This window comes from Giraffa tippelskirchi, chromosome 1 (assembly GCF_054371585.1).
Source record: "Giraffa tippelskirchi isolate mGirTip1 chromosome 1, T2T-mGirTip1v1.2.pri, whole genome shotgun sequence".
NCBI classification, from domain to species: domain Eukaryota; kingdom Metazoa; phylum Chordata; class Mammalia; order Artiodactyla; family Giraffidae; genus Giraffa; species Giraffa tippelskirchi.
Window position 1 is genome coordinate 159,502,854 of NC_137275.1, and position 21,699 is coordinate 159,524,552.

Consider the following 21,699-nt stretch of genomic DNA (forward strand, 5'->3'; position numbering starts at 1 on the left):
ACACATGTCCTTTTCATCTCTAACTCTTGGGTCTTCAATTTACTTTTTTTCCTCAAACATCACTCTGATTCTTTTGTTGTTGTTAGTTTATTAGTTGTAAAAAGTTTCTTCCTTCCTGATTCCTTCAATTTAGACCAATTTGGAAATGGAAAAGTGTGTTAATTTTTTAGCAAATCTTTAAGACACGCTTTACTGTATTTTTATTAACCGAGCCAGATGGCTCACAGCAAATTTTCTCTGACATAAGTAATCACAAAAATCAGTTTGGGACACAAATCTGGTATGGAAAGTGGCAAGTATATTCAGTAGAAAAATGCAGTTCGCACAAACATATGGATATTTTTAGAAGTAATACTGTTACTATTTGGATTTCATTTTATTTTTTTTTTGTTATAGGTTAAGAACAAACTAAGGACATTTATTTTTCCTGTCCCCCACAACCCCAAACATTCAAGGCCCTTCTCAGCAACCAAAAATTATTTTCTTTTTGCAGTTTGAAGGTTGCAAGAAGGCCTTTTCAAGGCTCGAAAATCTCAAGATTCATTTGCGGAGCCACACAGGCGAGAAGCCGTATTTGTGCCAGCATCCGGGCTGTCAGAAGGCATTCAGTAACTCCAGTGACCGCGCCAAGCACCAGAGGACACATCTGGACACTGTAAGAATGGCAGGAGCTTTCCAACTTCCAGCCTCAAGTCCCGGTGTGAGGAAGTGCCCGTTTGATAGTGGGATGGTGAAGGTGTTTGCTTTATGACCTGCAGGTTAGAGGGACAATGCCAAGGGCAGCAGTGAAACCTGGTAAAGAGCCAGAAGGGGCCCTGTTTGGTTCTTTCTTTTCCTTTTTCTATAGTAATAAGTTATCCTAAATATTACAGCTGCCTGGAGCAAAAGGGTTTGTATATAAAGCAGAGGCACTTTAGGGGCTGTTATATAGCAGATTTTAGAACAGAGAATGATTGCTGGAGATTGGACCTTAAAATAAATATTCAGATAGCAAGATATACTAAGATAGATAAGATACTCTAGAAACAGGAAGCACTTTTTTTTTCTTATTTTGGTTCTTTTTTTCTTGACATAAGAATGTTGAGACTGGCGTGCTTTCTGAAAGTGAATCTGGCCTTTTGCTTTAGAAACCACCTGGTATTTTCACCTTCAAGTGATCTAAAAAGAATCAGCAAATCTTTCCCAAGGGTCCTGTTTCATCACTCTTCCTATGTGTTAACAGCCACATATCCATTGACATACAACCTATGAGAACAATTTATTTTCATTATTATGCCTTAATTCTCTTAGTGCTGAAACATTGTGTTCACTTGCTAATGTCCCTTCTATGACTCTGTCTTTTGTTTTCTCAGTTATGTTGATCGTCCTCCTTTGCATTTCTCAGGTTTGATGCCATTTTTTTTTTTACATGAGGCTAGGTGGACTCTATGTAATTTTAGTTCACTTAGCAAAGCCATCAGGGTAAATGTATTATACACATCACAGATCTCTTATCCCACGTTCTTGCAAGTAATGTATTCATGACAGTACTTTTTCAGTGTTAACATTCTGATGTCTATTATTAAACTACTTCAGAATTTGAATTTTGAAAAGATACTGTTATTTCTACACACCTTCTCATACATATTTAAGATTCTTCTGATGTTATAGCTGACATATTTATTAAATTTTATATTAGTCGTTATTAGTCATATTGATAGCAGTCATTTTAGCTATATGTCACATAACCTTTCTAAACAGAATTATATCCTAATATACATAATGTGATGGTTTGCCTAGTAAACATCTGAAATATAATTAGAGTCATGTGGCTATAAGATGGACCCTTTCTGTTCTAGCTGAATTGAATTCAATGAATTTAGCACCAACAGAATGGAATATTAAATGAATAAATTTGATGAATAGCAGTATTTTTTAAAAGTAGAAATAGGAAAAAGAATGAATTATGTTTAAATACTCTGTTTTGTATGTCTAAAATGGTCTTGGTAGAATCTTATAAATTTTACAATTTGTCATTAAACTTTATCATGGAAGAATGAACATTCATGAGACAAGATTGTCTTGAGAAATTGCTTCTACTCTAGCTAGTTATCTGGAGTTTGAAAGAACTATTGTGAGGCTAAGTGTTATGGTTCTACAATACCCTTCTTTGCTTGGAGCTAATTTTAGCTAATCAAACCAAGAGCATTTTCTAAAGTCATTTTGAATTAAAAAAATCCCTTTGGAAAACTTTTGAGAAACTACCTAAGATAATAATTTCATGATTCAGTTCAATGCAGTAGCTTTTAAAACTTAACTTTTTTTTTTTTTAAGTATTTCTCCATTAAATCTTTTAAAACCATCATTTTTTTCTTTGAAATCCAAACTACCTTCTTGTTGCTTGAAGAATTTATTATTAAAATTTAGGTCCACATTCCCTTTCATTAAGTACTCCTTATGCTAATAATTCCTTATGTTAATACTATCAGAATTTTAGATAAAGTATCTTTCTTCAATTAAAGGGATTCTTTACTTCTAGGAAAATGATTTGCCCATAAAGATGACTGAGTCCATAATTCTAACCCTGGAAAGTGTTATTAATTCATTTCTCTATTAGCATCTTAATATCTAAACAGGGGGAATAATTTTATAGTATAAATGGAAAATAATGAAGAATATAGTTTGATGAAGTGTAACATGCCATTTAAAGCTTAGGTAATCTGAGTTTAAATGATCAGTACACTTGTACCACTTAGACCAGTCCCTGGCATTGCTGTTTTTGGCATACTGATCCCAGGTGGCTGATAACAGGGGAGAGAGTGAAAGCTAGCTGGGAGGAATGGTCAGTATTCAAGCCTTTTTCAAGAGTGTCTCAAAATCAAATCCAAAATGACATTAACCATTTCTTATCTTTCCAACCCAAGTAATGGTGACTATTGTAATAATAATGGCATCAATTTATATAATGCATTAATATTCCCCCCAATTTTTATATACAGCATCTCTAATGCAAAACATGAACTTATGTGGTCATAACATGACTGCCAGTAAAGATGTTGGCTTATTTCCCCCCAGGCATGAAAGGGAAGACTAGGGAAAAAAAACTGTGAGAACCCAGAAAAGATTCCCAGGTTAAAGAAAACCTTTGTTTACCCAATGGAAACTTCCTTGGCAGATGACTTCAGCCCATAATTGGCTCATCATTTTGTAGAAACTGTGACTTACTGAGAGGCCAGTTCATCCATTGTTCATTGTTAGATCCCTGATATGTGATACAATGTCTAGCACATTATGGAAGCAGAAGAACTGCTGAGTAATTCATTCATTCAATCAGTCAGTCAGTCAATGAACAAACACATCAGATAATCAAACTTAGAATTCAAATTAGGATTGTCAAACTAAATTATATATTAATGACTTTATCTTGTTCTTGGAATAAAAATTAGCAACAATAGCAATAAAAAAGTGAAACACATATATGGTTTTTAGAAAGAAAATAATGTAATTCACACAAATGTTGGCCTACAAAATGAAAAACAAGTGCATGAAAACTGTAACAAAATATAAACAGTAAGGAAAACAACTTGAATTGGGGGGGGAGTGGGGCTGGTCAATAGAATAGCATGTTTCCAAAGTGAGAATTCTATTGTAGAGACAGTTTCAGTTCTCTTCCTCACGTTTCACCTCATGCCGGCACAGATTTAGTATTGCACCAGATGAGATACTAACTAGATGAGTGACAGTTAATACATCTTATAAACGCAGTTAATCTTGTAGTTTTTTTTTCAGTTCCTATAATAAGAAAGTTTTTATTTATTCTACAGTGTAAAAGTCACATTCTCAAACCTTTGGTTTGAATTTAGTTGTTACAGTAGGAATAGTTGCCAAATTTGAATCAATATGTAATGCTCGCATTCAGTCATTCCTAATTATCATGTACCAATCTCCAGGGTCACAAAAATAAAAAAGATTCTAGACTCCGTCTTGGGCTCCACACCTTACATCTCTCAGGCGCATGGGAGAATTGGAGTAGCCAGAACTTGTTTTCTTTCTCATCGTGCTCAGCCAAGAATTTATTCACTTAATCTAGGCTTAACAGCAGGACTCCTCTGCAACTAATGATATTAATGTTTCTTTGGCTGATTTTTCATGTGTCTGTTGTTTGAAACCTGCTGTCTTCTACTTACTTTCCACTAATTTTCCCTTTTAATTCTCTCCCTCTCTCTTTCTGAATCAGGTTTCTTCTGAAACATTACCAGTCTTTTCTGGACTTTTCTACAGCTTCTTTATACCTGAACTTTTAAAGAATATGTGTTTCCTAATTTCTGACAGTACCAGAGATTGTTTTCAGGGGAACATAATTGTAAGTATGACTGAAGATACTAATAATTTTCATATTGAAAAATGCCACAGGAGGTTTCGTGGCAAGAGGGCATTCTGTAGCAGTCTCTTAAAAATCTTCAAAGATAAGCCATCTCTGTTTCTCGAAAGTTTATTCTTCTCTTTGCCTTGATGCAAACTTACTGGGCTTTCTAATTAAAATGCATGAGTATCACATAGCAATTCACATTAATCAGTTGGCAACAGTTCATGCTCTGAAGTCAATAGTCTTTGAATAAATCTTCCTCAGTTACCTTTATGATTTAACCACAGCTCTTTATTTCTTTCTTATTTAGAAACCTTATGCTTGTCAAATTCCGGGATGCACCAAACGCTACACAGACCCAAGTTCCTTAAGAAAGCATGTGAAGGCGCATTCTTCCAAAGATCAGCAAGCAAGGAAAAAGGTAATTTTAAATGAGAATTTATCCAGCCAGGAAAAGCACATTTAAATTCCTCTTGCAGTACTGGGAGCTTCTGTGGGACATTAGTAATCCTAATGCTTCTCAAAGTGTAACATATTTTTGACTCTGAGTAGAGAAGTCTTCCATAAAGTAGTAGCAAGGCTGTGATTTTCATAACTGATCTAATCATATATGAATTTCTGGGGAGGATTTGTATAATATAAGTTGATGAAATTAATGAAAGTCACCAAAACTGGAAAGTATCAAAATTAAGTACAAATAGTTAAAGAAAATTGAATTGGGAAAACAACACAACAAATACTCTTTCTGGAGATAAGTGCTTAATAAGTATCAATAAAAAACATAAAATATCAATTGGCTAAAATTATTAGCTCTGACAAAGGCGGTAGATGAGTATGTATAGAGACTTGTTCCCTTTAAGCTTAGAAAAAAACACATTTCTTAATATGTACTATATATGAAAGTCTGAGAAAAAAATTGAACCTAAAATTACTGTTGACATCCTTGTGGGCTTAGTGCATCTCTCAGAGTTCTTAGAAGCTGTAGTATCTCTCAGATTTGGAAGAAATGTTAGATATCAACCTGCCAACCCACCTGACTTATCCTCCTGGCTTCATAAGATCTCCAGCAAGTGGTTGACAATATTGTTCTTGAACATCTTGAGAAACAAGGCACTTACTACCTTTCAAGGCATTTTCTAATGCCAGACTTTGTAAATTTTGGGACCAAAAAGTATGTTCTGATTATGGCAGAAAATATGTTGACCTGACCTTGGTTTTTCACTTGTGTTTAGATGGGTACCTAATTCATTTAAGAGCCCTTCATAACAAATTTAAGGGAAGTTTAAGACTAAACTTATTTCAAGTGACTGAACACTGTTATTGTTCAGTTGCTAAGTCGTGTCCTACTCTTTGCGATCCCATGAAGCACACCAGGCTTCCCTGTCCTTCACTGTCTCCTGGAGTTTGCTCAGACTCATGTCCATTGAGTCAGTGATTCCTATGATCTCCTATGGTTTTATTAAACCCTATGGCATGGTTTTCAGGTCACCATGGCTTCAAGCTAACCAGAATCTTTCATTCTTCTATGATTTATAGGGATTTAGTGCTTTTATTTTGGAATATGCTCTGTAACCTTTTTGTTACTTGAGCTTTTTCTTCCTTGGGAGATGTTAGCACGATGCCAGTTGAGGGCTCATATATGGAAATAATCTGACCTCTCCACTGTGAGTTAGAAAAATATCCAGTTAGAAAAATTTGATAAAAGTTCTTTTTTAAAATAGATATTCTTAATGGCATACAAGCCCACTCTTATAAGTCAGTTGTTAAAATTATTTATTTTTCCTCTATAAATGTATTTGAGAGTGAAAGTGTTACTCACTCAGTCATGTCTGACTCTTTGTGACCCCATGGACTGTAGCCCACCAGGCTCTCTGTCCGTGGAATTCTCCAGGCAAGATACTGGAGTACATAGCCATTCCCTTCTCCAGGGGATCTTCCAGACCCAGGGATCTAACCGTTGTCTTCTACATTGCAGCCAGATTCTTTACTGTCTGAGCCACTAGAAAAGCCCACATAAGTATAGTTAAATCTCTTTAATTGGAATCCCAGTCAACTGATAATAGATGATCATTATCAACATATCATAATAGATGATCATTCAGCATGGATTGGAATATGTTCCTATATTTTAAAACAGAAAAGGAACTAAGTGAGTTAATAATAAAAATAAAGTTGCAAGAAGGATGTTTAATATTCTTAAAACAACACACCATTGTTATAATGACATACTGTTAATTGTTTAGGAGGACCACTGTCTAATGGTTTTTGTCTTTATCCATGTGTATATCATAAATTTGAAATAATAAGTTGTGTTTCTTAAACAAAAAATCCTCTTGCTGAGTTTCTTCCCCCTAAATCTGACCATTCTCTACCTTCAAGTTGTCCCAAATGTATGAGGTTTTACTGTATTAGCAAACTTGTTATAAGATTGAAGAGCACCTTCATAGAGAATAACAATTGTCGTGGACATGACAGAATGTAAGTCTCACACGTAGACAAATAAGCAGCAATGTGATATTCAACCCAAGAGAGTAACCTAGGTTGACAGTAGGTATGAAAACATAATGCGATATTTTTAGAAGTTATTAATAGCTTATATTGCTCAAACACAGAGTATTTCAGCTTCTTTATAAGGGAAGAGTAGTTTTGATTCTGTGAAAGATGTTTGAAGCACTAATTTAAAGAAGATAATCAGATCTTAAGACTATAAATTTGTAAACAGTTTTTAAGAACCTTTAATAGACAATCTGGATAACAAGGATATACTTTCAAGGGGCAGAATTACAATCTAATGTCAAATATTACAATATTCTCTTAGTTTTGTCTTTTGTAAAATGAGGTATTATCACTCCAGTGATTCAGCTTTTGTTGTTCACTCTTTCCTGAAAGTGACTGAATTGGATTTGGCCGACTTTATTTGCTTAGTCCTTAGTGACAAGTTTACTGTGTTTACTTTCCAAATTTTAACCTGGCCTTTTAATCTGAAGATTTAAAAAATCCTATGTGGATCTTTGATGGACTAATTCATGGAAATTAAAATGATGAAAGTTGCTCTATCCAATAAAAAAAGGTAATGTCACTCCCAGGAAAAGCAGTGCTAATAAACCTGAAATCAGTCGATCCACATTTTCAAACCTTGCGCCGGTGTATTGGTGTGTAGTATTTACATGGTAGAATGTTACTAGACCTCTGAGAGATTTTAATTACTAACTCACATCAGGGCTTGGTATTTGGAATATTTCCTGGCAGCAATGATTTAAAAAAGTAAGAAACAATAACCCTTTTAAAGCAGAATTAAGATTATTTACGACTTTAATTAAAAATTGAAAATTGGCATTATTTCAAAAAGCCTTTACAAAAATGTGAATTCATCAAAAATAACCATAAAAATTCCAAGGTGATAAAGGCACAGTGGAGTAATGGTCTCAGCCCTAGGGAATTGTTTTGTTGAAAAGAATAAAACTCTTTTCTGTCACACCCTGTTAGTCATGGACTCCTTTAATATACCCTGCCTGCCTGCCTGCCTCTAATCCTTTCAACCTCCCCCTGGACACTAAATGACATTATTTTGGTCTTAACATGGCTGGCTTTATGAAGCCTTTCTCTGAAATCATGGCCAGTGACAAGCCACCCTCACTGGTAAGACAAATGTTTATCAGGAGGGGTAGAGATCTCGTAAGTGATGCCCTGGTCATGGGCATGGGGCCCTTTCCCACACCTGTAGGATCCTACTGAAAACCAAGAACCTGAAAACTCAGCTAAATATTATTCAAGCTGTGAAAACAAAGGAAAAAGAAAAAAAACCTCTTCTGCAAAAGAATTGGGATAATTTGGCTCATTGCATGCAGAGTAACTTTTCTCTTTGTCTGATGTGTGCACACCCACACATCCCATCAGCTGATGTACAGACTTCTTCCATAGAATGTACTTTGCAGATCTTGAGTCCATTAAATAGAAGGCTACACAGATAAATGAGTAGCAAAATACTCGAGTCACCAGCTAAAGTCTCCAGTGAAAACAGAATTCAGTCTACAGAGCAGAAGGCAGAATCTGTCCTTCAATTTTGTCTGATAATGAGTGGGGAAATAAGAAAAAAAACTAAGGCAATAAGCCACTTGAAATTTTCCTCAAGGCTGTGAGCTTTGTTAGAAATTTTCAGTTTCACCTTGCAAGCGCCATAAGCAGGGAGGCTTCCTTCAACTCTGGCCTGCTATCCAAATGGACTTTTAAAAAGTGAATGGAAAGAATACTGGGCCAAAAGTTAGAGATGATGTGAACCCTTTGTCCATTTCACACTTCCACAAAGATTCCAAACTTTGGGTGTGATTTATTAAATGTTTGTTAAACATTCACCTTTGACCCACTGTAGTTAACTTTCACTTTTGTTACCTCAACACGGGCTGTTTTAAACCAAGCAAGTGTAGCATTTGAAATGTATGTGAATATGTATATGTATTTTCTACTTAGAGAACAGCTCTGTATAGCTTTCTGGCTAAAATAGAATTGCTTATTTAATGCAACTCGCTTCATGTAGAACTGGTGATACTCTGGAATTTGTTCAGAGCCACCAGCACCCCATATACACTCAAAACTATAAACAATTTCATTAAATACAGCATAGGCTCACCTTGTTTTGTGCAGTTGTTGAAATCTTCAAAAAGCTATGTGGAAAAAATACATTTTCCCGTAAATGAAAGCATGTATAAAAGAGTTAGTGAGACTTACTTTCTCTATCAGTTATTTTTTGTCATCATCTACATGGCATATGGAATATACAGATGAAGTACACAGTCAGAGGTCCTCCCAGATCTTAACAGTCTTTTTTCCTTCATCCTTCCCCCTCCTTCCTTCCTTCCTCCTTCCTTCCATTTTTTCCTGCTCAGGAATAAATTAAGAATCACTCTAACTATCAATGGAATGTCAGTCATAGATATATATTATAGACATAACATTTCAAGATGAACTGGTAGCTTCTCTTCTTCCGCTCACATTTAGGAAATCATATTGGAATTTGAATAAAACTGATGTTATTACAGCAATGACATTAAAATGGCACGTGTGTGTGTGTGTGTGTGTGTGTGTGTGTGTGTGTGTTTGAGTCACTTATTAACTTTTCTATTTAACAGTTGTTGCTGAAAGATTACTTACATTATACCTCAAAATGATGGTGAGACATACTACCTGCCTGAATGTCCTGATGTCTCAGTTGAGGGTCACAGATTTCAAGAAAGGCACTAGGTATGCTTTTGTAAAGTAAACAATTTCGGTTCAAAATAGTGATGCTAACTAATAATTAAATGTAAGGTGAAAGTGAAGTCGCTCAGTCGTGTCCGACTCTTTGCGACCCTGTGGACTGTAGCCAACCAGGCTCCTCCGTCCGTGGGGCTCTCCAGGCAAGAATACTGGAGTGGGTTGCCATTTCCTTCTCCAGGGGATTTTCCTGACCCAGGGATCTAACCCGGGTCTCCCACATTGCAGGCAGACGCTTTACTCTCTGAGCCACCAGGGAAGCCCAATTAAATGTAAATGAAAAAAAAAAAAGTCAAGTTAACCCCCAGTTGATAATACTGATCTGGAGTTGAAACCAGTTGCCTGGAGGCTTCTTTTTAAAGCAGATCCAATATGAAACCAGCTGTGCTTTTGAGAACATTTTAATGCTACATGGTGATTGGAGCCAATGAAAAGGAATTGAGAATTCACATTTGGTGGTGGAAAGTGGAAGGGTAGACATGGTTGTCCATGAGAGTAAATAGATAGTTAGAAAAATATTCTGTTCCTTTCTGGGGAAATCAGAGAAACTGTCTTCAGCCTTGTGAATACAGAAAAATAAATACTCACATCTCTGAGCCTAGCCCAGTGTCTTTTTTTAGCCCTTAAAGCAGTGTTTCCCAAAGTGTGCTCTCTAGAACACAATCTACAGAATCTTATCAGGTAATTCTTTTAGAAAGTTTTTTTGTTATCATATAAACTTGGGAAATGCTGAGTTGAATAATATTCAATGGTTTCCCTCTTGTAAGAGTTCTCAGAGCCTTAGCTACACCAATATTCCAGAGGGAAGAGGACATTAATTCGATTGATTTAATTCAGTATTACTTGGCCAACAAAACAATCTTCTTTTTCCTCTAGAACATCTTATCAAACTTCTCTTCTGTAAATTATTTGAGAAATACATTCTCAAGTAATTTATTCCATTCAACAAATATTTATTAAGCACCTACTGTGTATCAGGCATTGGATTAGACCCATGAATGTAAGTGTGCATAAGACAGACATATTCTTTGTCCTCATAGAGCCAAACTCTCTTGATGAAATCCAACAATAATAAAAAAAGAGGAACAAAAAATCACATAAATGTAGGTAAGGAAGCAGTGAGGAAGTTGACATGGAGGTAAAAGAGGGGGAACTGTTGAGGTGAGATGGTCAGAAACACATTCAAATGACCACTTTAGAAATGAGAAAACTGTATTGCCTGCAAAAAAATTGAAAGCTCTACTTAAGTTGAAATATTGTACCTTTCTGTTTGAGCTTCTTTTAAAAGATTCTGCTGCTGAGAGCATAGCAATAGATGTCAGAATCATCTTACTTTGTTGTAGTTAAACTTTTTGGCAGCCTTTCCTCAGTCGGCATTAGAGGAACTGGATGCTAGACAGTGAAAAGCATTACTTGTATCTCCCACCAGAAAAAATGGCTCAGATAGGCAGCATTACGGTCCATAGGGTTGCAAAGAGCTGGACATGTCTGAAGCAACTGGGCATGCATGCACACGCATGAGCAGGCAGCATAGGTAGCAAGTGAGACCCTGCATCAGCTCTGGGATTTAAAAACAGGTGAGAACTGAACTTGCCCTCCTGAAGATTACATTCCAGTGAGAGATACAAGGAGACATGTGCTCTGTGCAGTAGGAGAAATGCTGTGATTAAAGTCACACAGAGCATGCTTCTGGAACATGGTATCTGGGAGTTCCTTTTGTGACTGATAGACATTCTTAAGGAGTGAAGTTTTAGTCTCTCTTATTTGAAAGAAATGGGGAGATCTATGGAGTTCTACATTGTTCTTGATTTTATCATAATTCTTTGTCATGTGTGGCACAGTAGTTTTAGTTCTATTCACCTTGAAAATTCTTAATTAGAACAAAAAAATTAGGAGTGTGTGGCAGAGCTCTGGCCAACTACGTAAAGAATGAGGGCCTTATGCCAGGTGCTTAAGCGAACAATTCAGGCTGTACCCTGCCTAGCACAGCCACCTTATAGAGATGATTCCTAGATAATTGCTTTTATAGATTGATTGACAGAAACCTTCCAAGCTTCTCCTTTCCTTTCTCTTAATAGATTCTGGAGATTCTTGATCAAAATGATTTTGTAATAAAAGCATTTATTTCAGACTTTCTGCTGCCTGAACATAATGTCTTACAATATCATGACACAGCTCATCATGGCCCTCCTTGGTTTTGTTCTTTGTCTCCACTTCTGAAGAACTGGTCCCTCGTGCAATTACAGCTTCCTCTGCTAGTTCTCTCTTGTCTTGCCTTTTCAGATTCAGTTGAATTTTGTCTTTGCTATCTGTGAGTAATTTTTTTCTATTTGTTTGTATCTTGGCTCTCTGAGCTCTAGAGAGCTATTTTCAGGTGACTTTACACAGGGGCTTGGATGAGCCTAATGTGAAAACTTTTCATGTGGATACGGGGAAGGTGGCTGGGTCTCAAGAGTAGTTTCTGGATAGGATGTCAGAAGGTATGGGCTTCTTTTATGCAGTACTATGAATTGCTCCTGGACTTTGCTTAAGTTACAGCCCCCGGTTTTTCCATTTCCCCATCTTCATAGCTAACTTGAAAGGCAAACATAGGGCCTTTTCACCATAAGGTGAAAGGGTAACCATCTTGGTAGAAAGTGTTGTTACACATACCTGCAATCCAGGGTGGTCTATTGTGAACAAAAACAGAAAAATAGTGTCCTTGGAAATATTTTTCTTTGTAAGAACTGAATATTCTTGTAGATGAAGACCTCTTTCAGTGATGACTAATAGCTAGTTTCTGTAGGTCATATGGATGCTTGGATGGTGGTGCAAAAATGATCCAAAAGAAGGAAAGGAAGTCAAGACCTGAACCAGAGGGAATCAAAATCAAACTTGAACCTGCGATACTTGGTTCTATTCAGAGGTTAACCTGGGGTCCATGGACCATAGGGGAATACATGGATGAATGGGTTCTAGAAGTCCATGAAATCTCAGAAATTATGTAAAATGTATTTTTCTAAGGAGAAACCCCATAGATTTCACTGACTCTCCAATTATTAAGACTTCTTGATGATAAAAAAGAGAGAACCGCTCCCCGCCGCCACCACCACACATACACACACACAAAGGAACACAAGCAAACACTCTGGGAGGTGTGTTATATGTCTATTACCTTGGTTGCAATTATGATATAAGGGGTGTTTGCATATGTCCAAGCTCATCAAGTTGTACATATTACATATGTGCAGTTCCTTGTATATCAATTATACCTCAGTAAAGCTGTTATTAAAAAAAAGACCCTCTGAGCCAAAATAAATGTAATATACCTAGTGACTGCTTCACTTGGCTTTAATTATAATAAACCCCCACAACTTTGCCCAACTAAGAAGAATCTATGCTTCTTATGTTCTGGAGGATTGACTTCTACTTACCCAACATTTACTGTGTGTCTGATATTTTGATAAGTGCTTGTGAATACAAAAATGGTAAGATAGGCTCCTTTCCCTTGAGGCAATCAGAGATGTTAAAGCTGGATTTTGACAAGTGTTGGGCTGATTGTATAGCTGGTGAATTCAAGTATGGGGAGTAGGGTGCCATAAATTAATGGAGGAGTCTAAAAAGAAAAATAGAGATACCAAGGGAATATTTAATGCAAAGATAGGCTCGATAAAGGACAGAAATGGTATGGACCTAACAGAAGCAGAAGATATTAAGAAGAGCTGGCAAGAATACACAGAAGAACTGTACAAAAAAGACCTTCATGACCCAGATAATCACGATGGTGTGATCACTCACCGAGAGCCAGACATCCTGGAATGTGAAGTCAAGTGGGCCTTAGAAAGCATCACTACAAACAAAGCTAGTGGAAGTGATGGAATTCCAGTTGAACTATTTCAAATCCTAAAAGATGAGGCTGTGAAAGTACTGCACTCAACATGCCAGCAAATTTGGAAAACTCAGCAGTGGCCACAGGACTGGAAAAGGTCAGTTTTCATTCCAATCCAAAAGAAAGACAATGCCAAAGAATGCTCGAACTACCGCACAATTGCACTCATCTCACACGCTAGTAAAGTAATGCTCAAAATTCTCCAAGCCAGGCTTCAGCAATACGTGAACCGTGAACTTCCAGATGTTCAAGCTGGTTTTAGAAAAGGCAAAGGAACCAGAGATCAAATTGCCAACATCCGCTGGATCATCGAAAAAGCAAGAGAGTTCCAAAAAAAATATCTACTTCTGCTTTATTGACTATGCCAAAGCCTTTGACTGTGTGGATCACAATAAACTGTGGAAAATTCTGAAAGAGATGGGCATACCAGACCACCTGACCTGCTTCTTGAGAAACCTGTATGCAGGTCAGGAAGCAACAGTTAGAACTGGACATGGAACAACAGACTGGTTCCAAATAGGAAAAAGAGTACATCAAGGCTGTATATTGTCACCCTGTTTATTTAACTCATATGCAGAGTAAATCATGAGAAACGCTGGGCTAGAAGAAGCACAAGCTGGAATCACGATTGCCGGGAGAAATATCAATAACCTCAGATATGCAGATGACACCACCCTTATGGCAGAAAGCGAAGAAGAACTAAAGAGCCTCTTGATGAAAGTGAAAGTGGAGAGTGAAAAAGTTGGCTTAAAGCTCAACATTCAGAAAACTAAGATCATGGCATCTGGTCCCATCACTTCATGGGAAATAGATGGGGAAACAGTGGAAACAGTGGCTGACTTTATTTTTCTGGGCTCCAAAATCACTGCAGATGGTAATTGCAGCAATGAAATTAAAAGATGCTTACCCCTTGGAACGAAAGTTATGACCAACCTAGACAGCATATTAAAAGCAGAGACATTACTTTGCCAACAAAGGTCCGTCTAGTCAAGGCTGTGGTTTTTCCAGTGGTCATGTATGGATGTGAGAGTTGGACTATAAAGAAAGCTGAGCACCAAAGCATTGATGCTTTTGAACTGTGGTGTTGGAGAAGACTCTTGAGAGTCCCTTGGACTGCAAGGAGATCCAACCAGTCCATCCTAAAGGAGATCAGTCCTGGTTGTTCCTTGGAAGGACTGATGTTGAAGCTGAAACTCTGATACCTGGCCACCTGACGCGAAGAGCTGTCTCATTTGAAAAGACCCTGATGCTGGGAAAGATTGAGGGCAGGAAGAGAAGGGGACGACAGAGGATGAGATGGTTGGATGGCATCACCGACTCAATGGACATGGGTTTGGGTCAACTCCGGGAGTTGGTTATAGACAGGGAGGCCTGACGTGCTGCGATTCGTGGGATCGCAAAGAATCAGACACGACTGAGCAACTGAACTGAACTGAACTAAAGCAATTGCACCAGTTAGGATGGTATGTAGTTTTACAAGATTATAGAGACCTGGACAAGGATAGTGGAAGTTGAGAGAAAAATGAGTGGACAGGAAGTGGTGATGGATTGGATGCTAGAGATGAAGGGTAGAGTCAAGACGGTACCAGAGTTTCTACTTCTAGGATTGGATGAGCAGCCCACAGGTGAAGTTTCTTCTTTCTCAGGGAAACCTCAGTTCTGCTTTTAAGGCCTTTTCAGCTGATTGGATTAAAAATTGATTGTAAATGTTAATCACATCTAAAAAAATACCTAGGTTAGTGTTTTATTGCATAACTGGGGAGGGAAAGGCTAGCCAAACAGACATGTAAAACTGACCATCACACCCACAAAATAAAATACATTATGTTAAAATTTAACTGAGGCTACTTTATTTGAAGGTGATACTAGTGACAAAAATGGAGCCTGGTAAAACTTAAAATATAATTTTAGTGCAAATTAATTATTCACTAGGAAAACATAAGGAAATTATCAGATATACTAATCTTACTCCCTTTTAGTATACCAGTGATGGTTCAAAGCAAATTAGTTCATGCCAATTAATTTATAGATATCATGCTAAGAGGGTAGAGAAGGATTATACTTTAAGCAAATAACCAGATGCTATTTTAAACATGTATTCTGTGTTATGGGCCTCCCTAGGAGACCAGGGTTCAATTCCTGGGTTGGGAAGATCCCCTAGAGAAGGAAGTGGCAACCCACTCCAGTATTCTTGCCTGGGAAATCCCAGGGACAGAGTAGCCTGGCAGGCTGCAGTCCATGGGTTTTTAAGAGTCAGACATGACTTAGCAGCTTAAACAGCAACAATTCTGTGTTATATATCAGAGAACTTACAGAATCATACAAGTTTATCATATGTTAACTTTTAATTCGATCATTTTTGTCATAAGTTTATGTCATATAATGTTTGTTAATATATAGTGTGTTTTTATCATACTAAATGAAATAATGACAGTAAAATGCTTACCATGGTGTCTAGTATGTTATACGTGGCCAATAAGGGTTAACTATTACTACTATAATTGCATCATGTTGTCTACTAAGGGTTGCTAAGAGAGAAGACAAGTGGTTGTTGAAATTTTAGTAAATTGTTTTTCTCCACTCCAGACTTCTCCATTAATTTATTTTACCTTCAAAGGGATTTTAGCTGTTTAAAAACAATTAAAAGAAACTGAGATAATAACATAATTGTGAATTGTTTATATATCTATTTTGTTTTTCCTTCATACTAGAAACACATTTGTGGTCTTATTTGTGTGTTTTAAAATCTTTACTAGACAAACTTACTGGAGAGAATCCATGTCTTTTGGTTGAAATTCCCTGTCACTTGTCAGTTTTCCTATAGATAGTGTTATGTGAATGGGAAATGGGTAAATATAGATTTCATACAGAAGAGTTTTACTTTTATATCCATTTTAGACCTTGTTGTTGTTGTTGTTTTGAATTTGCCTCTGTTGAATTGTTCTCATTTCTGAAATCTGGGTAGTAATAGCAATCCCATAGGTATGTGGTAGCTACTAGTGAGGAAACACATGCCCAGCGCTTTTTGAGGTCCTGTATGAGACGGAGCTCCATCCTTGGAGGAGGTAGCTGCAGCCACAGGGGTGGGAGTTAGAAATGGTATTACAGTAGAGAAAAATACCTTGTCATCATCCATTTCTGCTGGGGAAACTGGCTTTTATTAGTGGTGTGTGGGTGTGTGCTAAGTCATTGGTCATGTCCGACTCTGCGACCATAAGGACTGTAGCCTGCACGGTTCTTCTGTCCATGGGATTCTCCAGGCAAGAATACTGGAGTGGATTGCCATGCCCTCCTCCAGGGGATCTTCCCCACCCAGGAATCGAACCCACATCTCTTACATCTACTGCATTGGCAGGCAGGTTCTTTACCACTAGCACCACCTGGGAAGCCCCTTTATTAGCGGTGCATAGAGACACAAGTCAGACAATAGCAAGAATTTTCTAAGAGAAGAAGAGATTTTTCCTGCCTCAGCTGGTTTATTTGAATTCATACTTGAAAAGTTAGGGGAACTTGACGAATAGATCTTTGAGCCTTCTGCAGGGCACCACTTGAGTTGCTCATCAAGCAGAATCCAATCTCTTTGATTCAGTTGTTTTAATAGTGATGGTGATAACAGTGATAATCTTATTTTGCCCACATTTAATATTTTAACATTTCAGAGCTATATGGTATATATTATCTTATTTTATTCTTTTGGCTTTTAGAATCAGGATGACTTCAAGATAACTTTTTTTTTAAACTTCTACTCTCTTTAGTTTGTTTCTGAGAAATGAGAAAGTTTAGAAGTGGAAAGGGAGCTCAGTATGATGCCAAAGGTGGTATGCTGTTTTCCTGCAAGACCTACAGAATGTACTCCAGAATTAGCTAGTACTACCTAATGCAAAGCCTTCCATTAAGTCTTGACATACTGTTTGCAACCTTGGCATTCCACAGAACATTTTGGAAAAAGATTATTCTGCTACTCGGCAATCCAGACCCCTCTTTATAGACTCTAGCAAAATGTCATGTGACATCTTAAATGCTCACAGTCTCTGCTGTTTGTTGAGTCCTGACTAACTCTTCAGTAACTGTTAGGGCTGTTCTTTTCACTGGAATAGAAAGATGTTTTTCCTCTTTCTGGGGATGGGTGCTTGCTGTGCTGCCATTGCACAGGGTCAGCTGTGGGCACAGCTGTAGTCCATTGGAATTTTGAGTCCTTAGATGGAACCTCATCCTCCCTGGAATCCAGTATGGGGAATCACATTCAAAAAGTCCCAAAAAATGTTCATAAAGTCTCTTCATGACATCTTCAACTTTCTGATTTTTAAGATAATCCTTTTTTTGTTGTTATTTAGCAAGTCTAGTATGTCCAAGCATTCTTTATATAATTAAGTAAAAAATCTGCCTTCGTGGAACACCCACACAGAAGCTCTAGTTCTCTCTTCCAAGGATGCATCTTTGTTTCCATTAATGACCTTACTGATGTATGTAGAAATTCTGCATTAATATTCCTGTTATCCTATAACTTTTATTACCCATCTTCTGATTTTTTAGTGTGTGGATGGCATGACTTTCTGTTCTCTTCATTTCATTAATGCCACTGAAAACAGTTTCTGGTAGAGTCACAGGAGACAGCAGTGTCATTTCCTGGTTATTGAGGCAGCATTGAACTGAAAAGGTTGACAGGGAGCTGATGTCATAGGGCCTTATATATCATACTAAGATGTTTAAAGATAAACTGTGGTCAGATTTCTGATGTAGAAAGATAATTATGGTGGTAATATGGGGCATGAAGTAGGGATGAGATGGTTGGATGGCATCACCGACTCAATGGACATGGGTTTGGGTAGACTCTGGGAGTTGGTGATGGACAGGGAGGCCTGGGGTGCTGTGATTCATGGGGTCGCAAAGAGTAGGACACAACTGAGGGACTGAACTGAACTGAACTGACAGTGGCTCATGCAATTATGACCGTATTCAGCAGGACCATCATCAGTTCCAGGTTTCTCAGTCTTCTCCAAAATGCTATCATTATCTCAGGTTCCAAAAGGCTATCATGACAGACCTTATTCAATAAGTTGTTGAATTGTAGGCTCATTATATGTGTGGCCTTCACCTAATGGTATCTAAAAAGGAAATAGGAATTCTCTAGTTGTTCTCAATAACCCCATCCTAGACCCCACTGACTTTCTTTCATTTGAAGTGCTCACTAACTTATATTATTTCTTGAATCTTTCTAAGCATAAAGTTTAAGCATTCTGGTTATCAGTTGCATTTCTTGACTTTATCCTTTTTTTTTTTCCTGGCTGATATTTGAGGTATAGATTTCTGTTTCTACATTTTCTGGGTCTTGTGTCTTTGTACTTTCTCAGAACAATACTTTTATAATCAGGTTTACAGGTGTTTTTGGTAGCAGAGTTAGTGTGACATTAGAATCCTGAATCCTCTGACTAGCTAGTGGCCTCTCTTGCTGTCTTCTCTCCTATACAAGACCTTGCTCTTCTCTCTCACTCTACTTCTGGCAATCATTTTTCTCATAATTTTCATTTGGTTCTCCCAGATATAGGAAATATAGAAGCCAGGTAGTAGCAGAGTTGTTATATAGTTGATCACAGTGGCTTAACACTGCCATATATCTCTCTGTATATTATTTTTCTATCTTATATAAACATGGGGCCCCTTTTACTCAGTAGTAAAAATCACTTACATGAGGAACTTTTATCACTCAACATGAGGCAAGAACATCATTGGTCGCTGAAAAAGGAGGCTCCAAAGGGAAAACATAAATAAAGAGGTAAAGAGGTGACAGAATGCGTCAGGCAAGAAGCTGTGATTCACAGCAGTGCTTTAGACTAGGCTAGCACACAAGCCCCAGCTGTAGGTAATATTTACTCAATATGGACTTTGAATAGAATTGGTAGTACAAGGGACATGGTCAATGTTTTCTCGTTTGTACATAAGCAGATGCAGAAGTCAGGTTTCATTTCTTTGTACTCAAATTAGCAATCAAGGATGATCCATTCCCCTGCTCTTTTAAAAAAATCTCTTATCTTCATATGGAAAAATGTCAAGAACGAGTTCCTCAATTTTCAAGTCATACTCAGACACATTAAGGTACCCTCAACCTTGGCATAAATGAATAGAGGAATGTAACGTTCATAATGATTTCCCCACCTCCCATCTCTATCCCAGTTATGAGCCCCCTCCCACCCCAGAATATTAAGCTTGAAATTAATCAGAGATTTCAACACAGTAAAACACTCACGAACTCAGTACCACTTATATCTCTTCAACCATCAGTGATGGCAAAAAGAAGTGAACTGGCATTTAAAACATCCAGTAATAATACAATGGATGCAGCGACCTATTTTTATTCTTTTCCCTTATACAAGAAAAGCTAAAGGAAGTGGGAAGAAGAACAATAAGAACCATTCGATACTCATGTAGCATAGTTTACTGGGCATTTTCACACCCTTTTACCTTTTTAATCTTCGTAATTATACAAGGTCAGTGTTACAATTATTATTGTAATCCCATTTTAGAGATGAACGACATAAGCCTCAGGGAAGCTAAACATCTTTACAAAGTACTCTCAGTAAGTAGAATTGTACTCTAGCTAAGTTGTTCTGACTCCACATCTGGTGCTCCTTTGACTCGGCCATTCTTACTGTGGGCTGTCTTGAGTTTCCAATATGGGAAATTTTGTAACTTGTCAACAAGTTCTCAGCATGAGGATCATTCTGAGAAGCTCTGTAGTAGTCTTCTCTTAGAAGACAGTAGCTGGGCCCCTAACTGATGCCCTGGGGCCCCCATGCTTTGGAGTGCCTTCCTTTAAATTTCCAAACCCTTTTTTGGTGACTGGGCCAACAGTACCATCCAGGTGGGGAAGCCTGAGCCCAGACTAGCACCCATAGTGGTGCCAGTCCTCACTTCTCTCCTTCAAGGCATTCTCTCACCCTCTACCCCATATGTGGGGTCAACTAGGTACCCTAATGAGCTTTTGGACAGATGCCTTTAGGCTCATCCTGAGGCCTTGTAGGCTGGACCAGATTCCAAGAGGGCAGATCATTCGTGCTGGCTAATGTGACATTTCTTTTGCTGAATTACCTGAGATTGGCTCTCAGTGTGATGCTACATACTGATTTGGGGTGATTCAAATAGATTATATTGACAGGAACCCTCCAAAAATATTTTCCCCAGTATTCTATACATCCTGGAGATGGTCTAATAAGTGGCAAGAACTGTAAAGCATCTGAGATTTTACCCTAGGTATAGGGTAATAAATTAGCCTGCTGCGGTTTCATAGAAGCTGGCAGAAGACACACGCCTCCTGGTCAGAGACAAAGGTGAGGTTATTACTCACAGCAGTAGCAGTAGCCAGAGTGTCATCCTTTTCTTATGCAAGTTTCTTAAGTCCAAGTTCCCACAAGGTGACATGAAGAAAACTCAGTGGATTGTGTTACACAAGGGAAGTTCTGAGCTTAGAGAACCCAAATCTTCTCTGCCATTCACAAGTAGAGTGTTTCTGTGAAACCTTTTATAAACAGAAATGGTATAGAGCAGAGAAGCAATTACATGTCTTGCTAACAGATGCACAAAATAAATGGAGATAAAGCATAGATGCTCACGGATGGAGATCAATGCTATGGAGGCTTGATGGTGAGATTCTGAGTGTGGTGTAGTTCCTGGGGAAGGAGGTTGGTGGTGCCTCTCTCGCTGCTTCAAATGTGCACTGCCTCCATAAAACCTCACCACAGAACAGATGCTGAACTCTTATTTTTGCTTTTCACTTTTGTGAAAGTGAAAAAAACTTGTTTTTCCACAAAAGTGAAAATCCTCCGTAAATTCCTTTTGGTTAGTGAAAACAGGTACTATGTAGGTCTTTTATAAAAGCTAAGTGGCTTAAAGCAAACTTTTTCGAAAAGTGAGGGATCTTTATAATGCATGAAAGTATGCCTGCTGTTTGCTAAGAAAGAAGATCCTATCCCAGTCAGTTTTCCAAACCAGTTTGGTATAGAAATATCCTTAAAAAAGATAGTCTAAAAAGGCAATCAGTGCCTATGTTGCCACAACGTGGAGAAACTTGAGATCCCTTCAGAGAATTGCCTCTCAACAGTAGGTTTCTCTTGCTCCCTCTTGATTCAAATGTGCAAGAACAGCCAAATAGTAACCCCAGCCTATCCTGGGATGACCCTAAATCTTCAGGATTGTCCCCAAAGAAATGATTTCCAAAAGAAAAGACTGAAGCCAAGAAAGA

General features: G+C 37.8%; 1 protein-coding gene across 27 annotated transcripts in view; it reads left to right on the top strand.

Annotated features, from left to right (window-relative positions):
- Positions 1–21,699, top strand: part of GLIS3 (GLIS family zinc finger 3) — a 674,355-nt gene that overhangs the window by 559,370 nt on the left and 93,286 nt on the right. For 18 of the 27 annotated variants that reach the window (XM_081502011.1, XM_081502068.1, XM_081502106.1 and 15 more), the window contains 2 exons: positions 494–655; positions 4,656–4,766. In XM_081502011.1, the coding sequence (XP_081358137.1) occupies positions 494–655; positions 4,656–4,766 (273 nt within the window). Of the gene's footprint in view, positions 1–493; positions 656–4,216; positions 4,343–4,655; positions 4,767–21,699 lie in introns of all 27 variants that reach the window. The other 9 variants (XM_081502031.1, XM_081502021.1, XM_081502156.1 and 6 more) reach the window with 1 other exon arrangement.